The 15,361-nt window shown below is 41.3% G+C and overlaps 1 protein-coding gene across 9 annotated transcripts in view; it reads left to right on the top strand.

Moving 5' to 3' along the window:
• LOC148323106 (interleukin-10 receptor subunit beta-like) overlaps positions 1-11,615 on the top strand; it is a 53,877-nt gene extending 42,262 nt beyond the window's left edge. For 4 of the 9 annotated variants that reach the window (XM_088314303.1, XM_088314299.1, XM_088314304.1 and 1 more), the window contains 3 exons: positions 831-981; positions 4,534-4,664; positions 4,809-11,615. In XM_088314303.1, coding sequence (XP_088170429.1) covers positions 831-981; positions 4,534-4,664; positions 4,809-5,000 — 474 coding nt within the window. In that variant the 3' untranslated portion in view covers positions 5,001-11,615. The remainder of the gene's footprint in view (positions 1-830; positions 982-4,533; positions 4,665-4,808) is intronic. The other 5 variants (XM_088314302.1, XM_088314301.1, XM_088314307.1 and 2 more) reach the window with 5 other exon arrangements.
• The last annotated feature ends 3,746 nt before the right edge of the window (positions 11,616-15,361 follow it).

The following is a 15,361-nucleotide window of genomic DNA, read 5'->3' as shown; positions in this document are numbered from 1 at the left end:
TTTCTGTGTGGAGTTTACATGTTCTTCCCGTACTTGCGTGCGTCTTTTCTTTTGGTTTCCGCCCACATTCTAAAAACGTGCATGGTTGTTCGTCTTTGTGTGCCCTGCAATTGGCTGGGAACCAGTTCGACCTGCCTACTGCTCAAAGACTGCAAGGATAGGCTCCAGCACAACCACGACCCTCGTGAGGATAAGCGGATTAAATAATGGATGGATGGTTCATCATTCATTCATGATTTGTTCAAAAACATTTTTCTTTTTTGTAACTTACTGCTTTTATTTGTTTTACATTAATATCATAGTTACCAGTGAAGTTAATTTATTCAAAGGAAAAAAAAGCAGTGTTAATTCTAAGATTTTTGTTTTGGTGTTTTTGTGAAACATATGAAGCACGATAAGAGTATGTTTAAAGTCCTGGATCCACAAGCTTGTTGTTAATTTGCCAAAGACTGTTGAGTGGCCACTACTCTTGTTTTCTTTCCACCAGAATAACATTACAATACAATACAATACAATTTCACAACAGCTGGAGCTGTAACAAAGCGCTTTCCAAATGGCGTCATCAAATATTCTATTATTAAAATGTACTAATTGATTCAAAATAGTTCACCTCTGCATTGCATTGGATCTAAAATATATATTATTTCTCCCACCCTATCATGAATTGTAAAACTAATTGAAAAAGGTCCCATTGTAGTCTTCATATCAAATTTATGTTGGTCTAAATGTTATCTCCTGACTGTATGTTGCCCTCTTTATTCTCTTCTTACTGGGTCTGTCATTTAATGTCGATTTTAAGAAAGTACTCCCCATTTTATTGCTTCTTGCAGGTAAAACGCATCAGCTGTGTGCTGCAAAACCGCACATTTCTAAATGACCTAACCCCTTGGACGAAGTATTGTGTCCAGGTCCAAATCATTGCAGAAGGGAACAACAAGCCCAGCAAGCCCAGCAATACAGTTTGTGAGAGCACCACCAGCGGTGAGTGTTATTTTCAGGTCAGATCATTTCATGTTTTCACTTTTTATCAAGCTATTCGTCTGTCTATAACCTGAAATCATTAAATTCCGTATGTCCCGTGTCAAGCACTTTTGCGCTATAGCCACAACATACTATGTATTATTCCGTTGTGTCCTTCTCAGGCATCTTAGTACATTTTTCTCGTTTTTGTATTTCTTTGACAGTCATTTAACTGTGTTACATCTTGTAGCATTAAACTTGACGGAAAATGTTCTTTTGATTGAAATGATGATTTAGTAGGTATTATTTATGGCACTACTTGAGGAGCATGACTGGAAGCGACATTGTCCGTAACACTCCATTAGTGTGCATTCCTTGAAAACAGGGTTAAAAACCAGATATTTTTAATAGGGCTGGGCGATAAACCAAAAATTTACCATTACCGAAATTTATTACAATAACCAACATCATTTTGCCCATGTCTGTAAATTCGGTGTAAAAAGAAAAGTCTTTTCTGTCTGGGGATATGTTCATGCCCCTTTAAGACGGACGGCTACAGCGCGTGTAGACTCGTGACTCCACCCATCTGAAAAAGAAAGAAAACTGACGACGCAGTCGTGGCTGGCGATTGAAATTTAGAAGCGGCTGACACGGCTGAAGACGAAGTAACGTTCGTTGAAGTTGTTCCTGTTGCGCTTGTCTCGAAAAGAAATTCGACATCTGTTGTTTGGAAATGTTGTGGGTTTCATAAAGACAATGTTTGACTAAAAGAACACAAACTACAAAGTGTGTTGTAAGCACCCAAAACAGCACGTCCAAACTTTTCTTTTTCACCACCTACAACACAACCATGCTGTTGACTTGAAACTTGTCCTAAAAGATCAAAGTGAGAAGCCAGGTTCGACAAGTGACAACAGCCCATAACAGAGGCGACACCATACGAGAGAACGTCTAAGAGGTGGACGCGATAGCCTAGCACATACTAAAGATATAGCTCCTCTAGCTACAGTGGAGCGCATGGGATTTAAATGCCTCATGAAAGTAGCCGGCAAGACGTATGAAAATATTTTTTCAAACCGCACTTCCCAATATGGACAACATCAGGCCGGAAGCTTAGACATGTCAAGCGATTTGCATCCACAGCCGACTTGTGGTCGAGTCGCACAATGGATCCCTGTTTGAGCCTGACCGTGCATTACATAGACGACAAGTGGCGACTGCGCACCAGAGTACTCGAGACACATTTTCCTGATGATGCACACTAGGCCTGCACGATATGCCATTTGAACGTTGGGATTGCGATGTGCACATGCGCAATAGGCACATAGTAGGATGTGCAATGTTTCTATCTTTTTTTTTTTTTTAGAACACGGAAACTTTTGGTTTGTTTCATAAAAGCAGCACGCTACACTATGCTCTACATTGTAGAGATTACACAGACCGTCTTGCTCAACCCCCCACCTCCTGCTAATTAGTGAAAATTGATCAATTTATCGTGATATTGATTTGAGGTCATATCGCCCAGCCCTAATTTTTAAATGATATTTTTCACAGAATATTTATTGTTTTATTTGTATTTATCTTAGTTTTATATTTAAAATATCCATCGATGCATTAAGGGCGGCACGGTGGCCCGACTGGTTAGCACGATGGCCTCACAGTGAGAGACCGCAGCGTTCGTGGATCCCGGCTCCGGCCTTCCTGTGTGGAGTTTGCATGTTCTCCCCGTGACTGCGTGGGTTTACTCCGGGCACTCCGGTTTCCTCCCACATTCCAAAACATGCATGGCAGGTCAATTGAACACTCTAAATTGCCCCTAGGTATGAGTGTGAGCGTGAATGGTTGTTCGTATCTATGTGCCCTGCAATTGGCTGGCAACCAGTTCAGGGTGTCTCCCGCCTATGCCTCAAGATAGCTGGGATAGGCTCCAGCACTCCCCGCGACCCTAGTGAAGAAAAGCGGATGATGGATGGATCCATGCATTATCCGATCCCCTTCACCTCTCGAGGTTCGTGGATGTTTATGGGATGTGGGAAGAAACCGGAGTAACCGAAGGAAACCCACGCAGACACGGTGAGAACAGGCAAACTCTGCAGAGAAAGGCCAGCGCCAGAATCGAACCCTGTACCTCCGAACTGTGAGGCAGACGTGCTAACCAGTCCGTTAGGGTATGTGTGGCTAGTGGCTATCTCGATGCTCACCGGGATCTTAGTGAGTGGATTCTCAATAAGCAAAAATATCTCTAGGAATCTTTTAGCTTTCAAAATAAAGGTTCCTGGTTTTAATCGCAAATTATAGTTAATAATTGTATATTAAAATGTATATATGGTTTTACGTTATTAGTTACAGAAATGATTACGTTGAAGGAAGGGATAAATTAGCGTGTTAACAGGCCAGTTACGTGTAACATATGTACGTGCGGGAGAAAGCTGGAATAAAGGGCCCCTGTCGACAATGTTATAGTCTGTTTTATCATTGATGTTGCAAGCAAGAAACATCACAGGTTAGATTAACCTTTTCACAGAAGATCCTGCCCAAAGCACACCGCTCGCAACCTCTCTCTAACCAACCAGCTGATTAGCTCAAACATCAACATTAAATGTAATAGGTTAGATTAACCTTTACACAACAGACACTGCCAAAAGAAAAGTTTCTCACCAAAGTCGTCATTAAGACCAATCAAGAGGGCTGGAAGGAGGAAGAGAAAATGAGTGGCTGAGTGAGGTTTACGTAAAATACCCGGATGCTTTTTTTTCCCGGGTGTCAACATCCGTTTTGATCTGTCACTGTTGATGCATTCCCATCTCACGGCTGCTCTGAAAAAAAAAAACGAGGGAAGCAAATGAACTCGAAGCTTGCCATTCTTCCGTGAGGCTTGACAAAGAAACACCATCCGCTAAACATCAGTGTAAACAGGGCATTCAAAGTTAAATTGCGTGCTGCGTGGGAGAGATAGATGACAGATGGCGAATACAGCTTTACTAAGACTGGGAGGCAGTGCAGGGCTTGTCATGCCACAATTTGTGAGCGTATTTTTAGAAGCATGGGCTCATGTTTCTGCTGTGTCTGCTTGCACTGAGCTTTCAGCTCAGCTTTCGGCAGCAAGACTGACGGGCAGTCAATGACAAGAGAGAACCTGCTGTGTTTGATGGAAAACTTAACCAGCTGTTCATTTCAAATACAGAAGATGAGGATTTTTTGGATGAGGACTGATCAAAATGAGTACACTGTTAAATACTTTCATAAAGTACAACCAAACGTAGGTTTGCTCCCTCTGCCTTTTTAAAAACATACGCTGGCATGCATGTTCGGGTATGTTTTAGCGTGCATGAATCCTAAGATAAGGTTTTATAGCGTCGCTGGGAGGCCGAAACACTCCCAGGTGCTTTGCAGCACTTGGTATATGAATGGCATGAGAAGCTTAGGTTCCGAGGAGAGTGGCATTTTCTAATTTGAGTCCTAAATTGGAAAAGATTTGGAAAAGCTGATTTTGAGTATGTCAGCACTCTGTGGTAAGGTATGGTTAAGAGACATAACTAACACATCATCTTTTTCTGGCATGTTACACAAAAGCGGAAGCTCTCTGGTTGCCAGCAGTGGTCACATTTCTCGTCATGACAATGGCAATATCGCTTGTGGGGATTGCAGTTGTTTATCGAAGAAGGATTTCCCATTTTCTTTGGCCAAACGACAAACTGCCTGTGGTGTGTATGTTTTTGTTTTTCTTCATTAAAGGAAAGGGGAGGGGGTCGGGGTACATTTTTTTAATACATGGAGCAAGTAACCATCTAGCTGCCTGCATTTTGTTTGGAACTATCACTTAAACAAACTCTGTTTTGTCTCTCTAGTACCTGTTGGCAACCCCCAGCTCATCTCTCTACTGGACAATACATGACTCTGACCGACTTGAGGAGTTATACAATTCAGTCAACGTCATTGCCCAGGATATGTCTGTGGAGTTAAGGCAGAAAGGTGCTGAGAGGAATTGTGGACCACCTTCGGCAGAAAGCTTGTCACTGAGACAAGATGGGAAGCAATAGAAAAGCTGAGTCCTCGTAATTGTGAGAGGTTGCAGGGTTCGCGGTTAACCGCTTCCCGATTGCCCGGGGCAAGTGAAATTTGGCCACGGGCAAGGTAAAATTATGGGCAACTTGCCCGACCATTTTTTAAAGCAGCCAAATATCTTTAATTTCGACGAAAACTGTGGTGTGATCTGTTTGTGTGCACTGTATGGTGATGGTTTAACCCAGACACCCACTTTTATTGTGGTATGGTCCATTGGCCTTATCGGGGGCAATGGGCGGGCGCTACGGGGATCAGTTAGTTCAGTGAACGTCGCGTTAAAGTGGACGTCAATAAAATCCCGCAGTATTGGAACTCGCTGTAGTTGCATCCTCATTTGAAGTTTGAAAAACACAACAAAAACCTACGATATTTCGGCCGAAAATTGACAGCCGGAAGTTTTCTTACCTTCTGCGCATGTTTACAAGTGGCGACGAGTTCGTTCAAATCCGAACATTTCGGATTCCTCTGACATGACTAAAATAGCTCGAATATTTTTAAGTAGACAATTCAGTTGTGAGTAAGGAAGGGAGTAACATTTGATTATTGTCTGTTAATTCATTAGCTCCATGATGTGACCTGACATAGTGTCAGTTACTGTGTTCTGTTTATGCTATGAAACTTATGGAGGCAGCACCACAGGCACTGGTCTTAAAGGAATACACAAATTTCCCACACTCATAATTTTAATTTGTGATTGCTCAATTAATAGGCTTTCCTGGATTTAAAATTGATAATCTGGATTGCTGTAATATCATTTTCCCAATTTAACATGCAGATTTGTTAATTATTAAAACTACAATTAACATTTTTAATCACTGCACAGGATGATACATGCTGTTGTGAGTAGGGTTTCATGGTTGATGATGAAAACAAGATTAATTTATGATTATCAGATTATATGTTTATTTACATTTGTGGCGCACATTTTACAACCATAAACATTTTATTCTTAGAGAAAAAAAATTGTCACTTGCCCAAGTCGGGCAAGTAATTTGGCCACTCGGGCAAGGCAAATTTTAGTGGCACTTGCCCTATGGGCAAGCAGTTTTTAAAGTTAACCGCGAACCCTGGGTTGTCCTTGCTAACATCAACTGTTTAAAGAATGCTCGTCTTCAGTTATTCAAATGTTAAGTTAGAGCAAAATCCAAAACTAATGTTTTGGGTATGTTCCATTCTGTTTGTATATGTTACCCAAAAAACAATTTTTTGGCTCCTAGAATATTGCAGGAAAGTTAGCTTCTTGCTGCGGTCATGTTTGTGCGGGTTATAATTGGCTAGATTTTGGATATGCGCACAGCTGACTCTCATGACGCCAATTTAGCAGTGAAAACCCAGTGACAAAAAAAATGTAACACCACTCTTTAGTTTTTGGATCACTGGTTTACCTGTCTGTCTGTTTTGTGTGAAACTTCCTGGCAGCAGTGTTTGATTAAAAATGACTGACGTACATCAGTGAAAAAAAAACCTTAAAATAGTTATAGTATAGAGTGTAAGAATTCATAAAAAACTAATTGATCATCAAATTAATTATTATTTTTTATAATCAATTTCCATATTTTCGGAACTACAAGCCGCTACTTTTTACCTAGATTTTGAACCATGTGGCCAATACAACTGTGCGGCTTTTCTCTGAATTTTTCTTTCACCAGTAGGGGCGCTCTATAGTTCAGAAAATACGCTAAATAAATCTTGATTTTTTTTTTTTCTCTCTTGGGTCTATTGTGTTTTAATGAGCAAAGTTGTTGCTGTGTTAAAAGGCACTGTTTTAAAAATCTGTTTATGTACCTTTATGTGCATTCATAGTACAAAATCGTTTTGTACATGCAGTAAATAACAATCTTTTTTTCAACATAGAAAACTGCGGCTTATAGTCTTGTGTGTCTTTTTTTTTTCAATAAATGAGTAACGCTTTATAGTCAGAATCAGAAATCCCTTTATTGTCATTGTACTCAAGTGTGCAACGAGATTAGAGAGCTCTCCAGTTCAATACAACAATAATTCAGATAAATATATAAATTAGATAAGAGAATAGTAAGTGCAATGGAAAATAATACTGAATAGGATATATAAAAACACATCACGTTGCTGTTCTGCAAGGTAAGGGTGGTCGTGTGTGTGTGTGGGAGAGTTTAGAATGGAGATGGCTCTTGGAAAGAAACTGTTTCTCAGTCTATTGGTCCTTGATTGATGCACCTGTAGCGCCTGCCAGAGGGCATCAGGTCGAACAGGTGTGAGTTTGGGTGGGTATTGTCTTTGACGATATTGAGAGCCCTGCTGAGGCACCGGGCGGTGTAGATGTCCGACAGTGAGGGGAGAGGGCAGCCAATAATCCTTTGCGCTGTTTTGACCGTCCTCTGGAGCCTCACTCTGTCCGCCTCAGTGCAGCCGCTGTACCAGGTAGAGACACAGTACGTCAGCAGGCTCTCGATGGACGAGTGGTAGAAGGCCAGCAGCAGCTTCCTGTCCAGGTTGAATTTCCTGAGGACTCTCAGGAAGTGCAGACGCTGGTGGACCTTCTTTACCACTGCTGTGGTGTTGTGTGTCCAAGAAAGGTCATCGGAGATCTGTACTCCCAGGAACTTGAACGTGTGTACCGTATATATACGGTAATTGTTTAGCTATTGAAGAATTGTATTATGTCAATAGTATTAGCTTTAGCATTCATGTGACAGAATGTCAATCATTAATATTAGCAGATTAATATTTGCAACAGGTGTTCAACATTTATTAAACAAAAAGCATTGATCAAATGAAACTAGAAGTAACGTGCACAGTAAAGACATAATTTCGTTGACTGGTTATAATTTTCTGACATATTATATTCATATATTACTGAGATTAAAGGTGTTTAATTCCATAGATATCATGAATTGCACTCACACTTGCAACGCACACACATAGTATTTCCATGACCTGCACTCACATTTACAGCGCACACATACTCTAGACGCAACAAATACGATAAAGCACAATGGCCACATAGACTGTAGAGCTATAGACAAAACGAATTGGGCACTGGAGGGGTCACTAGGACACCAATGAAAAAAAAACACATTGTAAAAGACGTGACAATTTGGGATCAGAGCACACACACAATTGCACACAGAGAAGATTGCAGGAGAGTGCCAAGCCTTGGGAAGGAGAAACCATGCAACAACCAGATGGGAACCAGCCTCGGGATAAACCATGAAACCAGAATGGAATCATCCTTCCAGATGATAACCAACCAAGGGATGACCTGCCCTTGGACGTGGGCCCGTGCGAGGAAGACTGAATTCAACCTACATTACATTTAGCAGAGAAACCTTTCCAGTAGAAGGATATATATGGGAGGACGGCCTTGTACACAGCGCAATTTTTTTCCACTGCACTCGTTTGGGTGCAGGTCCTCGTGAGAATTAGAAAAAGCTACCCTGATATCTGCATCCTCTGATCCCTGATGTAGTCCCACCTCCACCTTCAACTTATTCGTCACACCTACAGCACACCTCACCACTGTCTTACAGTCCTCATACATGTCCTGCATACTTCTTTTCTCCTCCAGACTTCCTCATACAAAACCACAGTTCCTGTCAAAAGCTTTCTCCAGATATACAAAGACACAATGCAGCTCCTTCTGACCTTCTCTGTTCTTCTCTATCAACATCCTCAAAGCAAATATTGGATCTGTTGAACTATTTTTTGGCATAAAACCATACTGCTGCTCACAAATGTTCACCTCTACCCCCAGTCTAGATTCCACTACTCTTTCCCACAGCTTTATTGTGTGGTTCAACAGCTTTATCCCTCTGTAGTTGCCACAACTCTGCACATCTCCCTGATCCTTAAAAATGGGCACCAGCACACTTCTCTTCCATTCCTCAGGCATTTTGTCACTATAGATCCTGTTGAACAACCCAGTCAGAAATTCTACTGCTCCATCTCCTAGACACTTCCATACCTCCACAGGTATATCATCAGGGCCGAGTGCCTTTCCAGCTCCTCTTCTTCAATGCCCTTCTCACTTCATCCATACTCATCATTGCTACTTCCTGGTCCACAGCAGTCACCTCTTCTACTCTTCCTTCTCTTTTATTTTCCTCATTCATTAGAATAGAATAGAATACAATTAAACTTTATTGTCATTGCACACAACAGAGTTAATTGCAATGAAATGTAGTTTGCATCTATCTAGAAATGCTTAGCAGTAGAATACAGATATCAATGTGCAGTTGCGCAGAAATAAATAACTTTACAGTAGTGCAGTGAGATATGTTTTAGTGATACCAGATATAAAGTGCAGTCAGTGATGGCCTATATGTTCTTGTGTATGTGGAGATATAGTCTGTTGGTTTTGTTATGGGAATAGTGCTAAGTGATGCAAGAGGCAGCGTTCAAGAGTCTAACAGCTGTGGGTACAAAGCTGTTCCGGTATCTGGTAGTTTTAGTCCGGATGCTCATGTAGCGCCTCCCAGAGGGCAGGAGGGTGAAGAGTCCATGTGCTGGATGACTGGGGTCTTTGGTGATTTTCCCAGCCCTTTTCAGACACCTTTCCTCATAGATGCTCTCTATGGCAGGAAGTGGTACTCTGACGATGCGCCGGGCGGCTTTCACCACCCTTTGCATCTGTTAGCCCGGTATGCAAACTGGTAGGGGTCCAGAGAGGGATGAAGGCAGTCCCTGATGTGCTGGAGAACCAGTCTCTCGAAGCACTTCATGATGACTGGCGTGAGAGCAACAGGACGGTAGTCATTCAGGAGGACTGCGGGTGACTTTTTGGGGACAGGAATAATGGTGGAAGTTTTCAAGCAGGAGGGGATGACTGCTTGAGCCAGGGAGCGGTTGAAGATCCTGCAGAAAACATGTGACAGTTGGTGGGCACATGCTCTGAGGACCTTGCCTAGTATTCCGTCGGGTCCAGTAGCTTTCCTGGGGTTAATAGCCAGGAGCGCGCGCCTCACATCGTGTTCCTCTACTGTGAGTGGGGGGGAGTTGATGCATGAAGTGCGGGGGTGTGACGGTTGGGGTGAGTCAAAGCGAGCGAAGAAGCAGTTAAGCTCCTCTGCCAGCGATGCACTCGGGTCTACAGATGTCATACTGCTGCCTCGGTAGTTGGTGATGCTCCGTTGACCCTGCTACACCTGCCGTGGTCTGTTACTGGCAAGGTGGGACTCCAGCCTCCTCTTGTAGTCCGCCTTGGCTAGCTTAATGCCTTTGCTCAGGTCAGCACGAGCCACCCTGGTCAGGGCTTTGTCGCCTGACCTGAAGGCAGCGTCACGGGCCTTGAGGAGAGAGCGAACCTGGCTGGACATCCAGGGCTTTGCATTTGGGGAGGTCCGTATGGTCCTGTTTCCATGCAGAACTTGATGTAGTCCAGTACACAGTGCTATATAAGTGACAGCCCATTTACCATTAACATTTAAAAATTTAAAAGTTTTTAATTTGATTAATCGATTATTTATCTGTATTTGCAGTCTGAGTTCATTTAATAATCTATTCATCCATTTCTAGATTGATTGTCCTCATATGATCGCTGACCCTGGGCTGCAGTACTTAGTCATGTTTTTTGTTATCTCAGACTCTTTGGCATTTGACTGACTTATCTCAGACCCAGCCATTGAACTTGCAAAATATTTTTATCTACTCAACCAAGTCCAAATGTTTTTATTCCTAAAAATTAACTTCCTCCATAAAAACAAACTTTAAATAATCCAAAAAATTAACTTCCTACTTAAAGAGAAACTTGAAATAAAGTTTTTCATATTATCAAAATAGCCATGTGGTTGGTTAACCTGACTACGAGGGATTCGGGGACAGCAACTCCTGCTGAATTGATGCGTTCATGTTCATTCACTACCTTTGAGTTGGGCCCTGCTTTGTAGTCACCTCTCATGTTTGCTGCTCCCCTTGTGTACAACTTCCTCCTCGTCTCTCCTCCAAGATTGCCCACCATTATTAAATCAACATTGTTTTGGAAATTGTAGTTTTTGTTTGTGCACACGGCTTATTTTCTTTCTTTATCTAATTTATATATTTTATTATTGTTGTATTGCACTGGAGAGGGGAGCTCTCTAATCTCGTTGCACACTTGGGTACAATGACAGTAAAGGGATTTCTGATTCTGATTATGATTATATAGTAAATAGTTCTTGTCATCTAAGAATTTCTTTAGTTTTGTGTTTGTGAAAATAGTATTTTCCAGTCATAAAATTCACACTTGATCTCATCTGGAGTTGGACTTTAGTTTTAAACCAGTTCTTATGTAATCAAGTTCAGGCTTCAGGAGTGAGACAAGAAAATAAAGAATATTTTAAATCAACAATATTTGAAGTACATAAAATATATTAATTGACCGGTAGTAGCTGTTGTGACATATATTCATGTATCACTGGCTACACAGTTGCTATGGTCCTTTTATGCTCTGTTCCTTTATTATGTCATATATGTTTGATGCTTTAGACTAGAGTATTTAAGATGGAGTTACCCAGTGACACATCGTCAGTATGTCAAGCTTTCTTCGTGTTATGATGTCAGCCTTTTTCCATGTGTTCTGAATCGAGCACTGCTTCTTTTCCTTGGAATTTTTATTTATAAAGACTTTTACCATGCCACTTTCATCTCCTGTCTGCTTCTGAGTCTGAATCCCAATCCTCACGTGACAAGCTCATCTGTAAAGATTAGGCTTGCAAGGGGTATAATGGGTCAGGTCCAGACCAAATGTAAAAAAAATAAAATAAACTAGAGCTGCAAGCAGTTATAAAGGGCTCTCGCATCTGTCAATGTTGGGGTACTAGTTCGTTGGGATATTGGGACATTGGAATTGAATTTTGTTTTATATTAAGTACATCAGAATAACACCAGACACCTGCTATTTTCTTACCCCCCTTCTCAAGACTAGCCGAATGGCCCTGAGGTTTTAAATTAAAAAATCAACAGCCTACAATTAGCCACCTTTCTTTTGTACATACAGTCATTACCAGCCAGATTAGCGGTGCTCACTGCTCAGAGAGAGCCGGCTAGCTCCCTACAATTTTACAACTGAATGCAAATCCATTTTCCATGCCTACTATCATGTACTGCAGGGTAATTATAATAGGATGAGAAATCCTATTTCTTCTGTAGTCAATACTCAAGTTGTCTTGTACCAGACATTTCTAAGAGACTGATTTGCTTCCAACAAACAACATAAGCAGTCACTGCATGAGTTTTTAGTTTACGTTTTTTTCTGATTGTATATTTATTTTTAATATGGGTCTAAGTGTTGTGTAGAAGGCTTTGCTACAGTTGAAGCTGTTGTGCTATATGAATAAATATGCATTGTATTGGATTTATTTATTTAAAAATTTTTTTTACAGTAGTTTGACCTGTTTTGCTGACAGAAAATATTGGTCAACGAAAATAAACGATTAAAAATACATATAAAGATAGATGGACTTGGTAAAAGTGTGGTGCAGTCTCAGACTTGTATGAATGGACACAGAATGCTGCTTACTGAATGGACACAGAATGCCACTTACTTGCCATCAGGAGAAGTGATGCCACCGGCGGCCATCTTAAAACCTATATTGATTAAATATAAGCTCTATAAAAAGCAAAAAAACTTTAAAGGAATTTAAAAATCACCTACTTCCTTTGGAGTTTAGAGTAGGGGTTCTGAGACTTTTTGTAGATCTTGGGCTGTTACATGTACCTTCAGCTTTTTAAGCGTGTTGATTCGTACAAGCAGGGCTGCTTTGCAAAAAAATTGTTGGGACATTATTGAGTCATATTTGTGAAATCACACAATAACCCAAATGAACATTGAAGCTGCTGTCAGGCCTGATGTTGTTGCTAAGTTTCATGGGTTTTTGTACAAGCTTATACCGTACAAAATAGTATTTTCTTGGCGAAAATAACATTGCCCTAGCAACAGTTTTGCGCGTCAATGCACAAGCTTCCTGTTGCAGCATCATAAAGGCGAAAACACTCTTCCGATTGAAAGATTGTATTATGTTAATAGTATTAGCTTTAGCAGCTGCCAGGATGGCCAAGTGGTCTAAGGCGCTGCGTTCAGGACCCAGTCTCCCCAGGAGGCCTGGGTTCGAATCTCGAATTTCCCCATTGTGGGACTAATAAAGGCAATATTATTTACGTGGCAGAATGTCAATCATTAACAGGTTCATACTTCCTACAGGTGTGAAGCTTTTATTAATCAAAAGCATTTATCAAATGAAACCAGAAGTACCGTGCACAGTAATGAAATGTGATTGTGTTTGCTGATTATTTTATTATTCTCATATGATAGATTATATTACTGAGGTTGAAGGTGTTTAATAACGTAGACTTCATGAATTGCACTCCACATTTGCAACGCACACACAGTCAGTCTGCATGTAACAACAGACGATAAACAGCACTTCATAGACACAACAAAATTGATAAAGAACATTTCCCACGTAGACAGTAGATCTAAAGACAACAAATTTGGCACTGGAGTGGTCACTAGGACGCCATTGAAAAAACATTTTAAAGACACAACAATTTGAGATCTGATTACAGACAAGATTGCAGGAGGATGCCAACCCTTGGGATAAACCGTGGAACCAGATGCGAACCGGCCTTGGGATAAACCATGGGACCAGACGGGAAACAATCTTCCAGATGAGAATCAACCTTGGGACGACCTGTCCTTGGACTTGGACCCGTGTGGTAGGAGGGAGCGAGGAAGACCGATTTCAACCAACATCTTCGACATGAACTCTGAGAGAGAATATGTGAGGGCGGCAGTTTAGAGAGCGTAATTTCTCGACTGCTTCCAACCATGGATGAGGGTCCTCGCGAAAATAAGAAAATCTGCCCAGTTCTGACTTTTACTATTTTCCTGAACTCTAGAGAATTGCAGACACGTCGTGAACAAAACTTGGATCAGTTGTTTGAGTCTTTATTTGACTGTTTTCCTCTAATATAAAAATGAACATGTACATTTAGTTAATTAAAGGTTTATTCCCTAGTAATTCACATTTATTTGGTAACTAATTCCAACACATCAATTGTCTGCCGCTTATCTGGGGTCGGGTCGCGGAGGCAGCAGCTTCAGCAGGGAAGCCCGGACTTCTCTCTCCCCAGCCGCGTTTTCCAGCTCCTCCTGAGGGATCCCCAGGTGTTTCCAGGCCTGCCAGGGGACATAGTCTCTCCAGTGTGTCCTGGGTCATCCTTGGGGTCTCCTGCCAGTGGGACATGCCCGGAATACTTCACCAGGGTGGCAGAACAGAATGGAATTGGTGACCTTCCAACGGACCCTCTCTCCAGCACCCCTGAATAGACCTTACTAGGGAGGCTGAAGAGTGTGAATCCTCTGTAATTGGAACACACGCTCCGGCCCCCCTTCTGAAAAAGAAGCACTACCATCCAGGTCTGCCAATTCAGACGCACTGTCCATGCAATGTTGTAGAGGCAGAAGAGTTAAAGAAAGCAAATATACTTTATTCTAAAAATGTGCAAAATGATGGAAGACTTCACGAATATGCGTATAATTCTTGCGCCTAGTTAACCATCATCATCTGGGAATCAGAAATTTCCAACGGCAAAGCATTGCCCTGCTCCATTGGTCGAGGGCCACCTCAGTTCTAGGCCAATCACAGTCAACGACAAACTGCCAAGCTGCTCTTATTGGTAAACGCCCAACTCTGCTGCTCCTTCTTTACCGCTGCGCTTTGAAACTTTATTCAGCGCGCATTTCAATTGGGCAAAGACGTACATTCTCACACATTCTCTACTTTGTGTTGAAGTAACCAGTGAATTTCACCATTTTAGTAAGTGTCCTTAATACATTATGAGCGAGGCATGTTTATGGACGGCCCGAATGTACATATTGAAAAAAAGTAGCCTACTGCAGTTTCGGTTGCGCACACGATTAAAATGTGGTAATACCAACATAATTTTCTGCTCTTTTTTTCTCCTAAATTCGAAATGAAATTGATATGTTAGTTTAAAAAGAAAATGTTAGTTTAGCACTGAAAATCAGGTGCATCTGATGTAGCTACTGTTCATGGGCGAATGAACGAACGCAAACGTATGAATTTCTGAATAAAGTACTTCAGTTTCGGGTGCACACAATTAAAATGTGATAAAACAGAGGTAATTTTCTGCTCTTTCCCCTCCCAAATATTGAAATGTTAGTTTAATGCTGTAAATCAGGTGCAACTGATGTACATGTCTGAATTAAGTAAATACAGAGGTTCCAAAAGTAAGGTATCTTACGAGGGCACATGAATGAAAGTCACGTATTATATATTTTCAAGGCAAAGATTAGAAAATGAACCCAGTTTAACACATTTTTTTCATGTGCAGAAGATGTATAGTGGTGGGGAAAAATGTA

The sequence above is a fragment of the Idiotropiscis lumnitzeri genome, chromosome 14 (genome assembly GCF_059441095.1).
Source record: "Idiotropiscis lumnitzeri isolate Australia: NSW breed Sydney's pygmy pipehorse chromosome 14, RoL_Ilum_1.0, whole genome shotgun sequence".
NCBI classification, from domain to species: domain Eukaryota; kingdom Metazoa; phylum Chordata; class Actinopteri; order Syngnathiformes; family Syngnathidae; genus Idiotropiscis; species Idiotropiscis lumnitzeri.
Note: the sequence above shows the minus strand (reverse complement) of the source record. Positions and strands in the feature narration are given on the sequence as shown.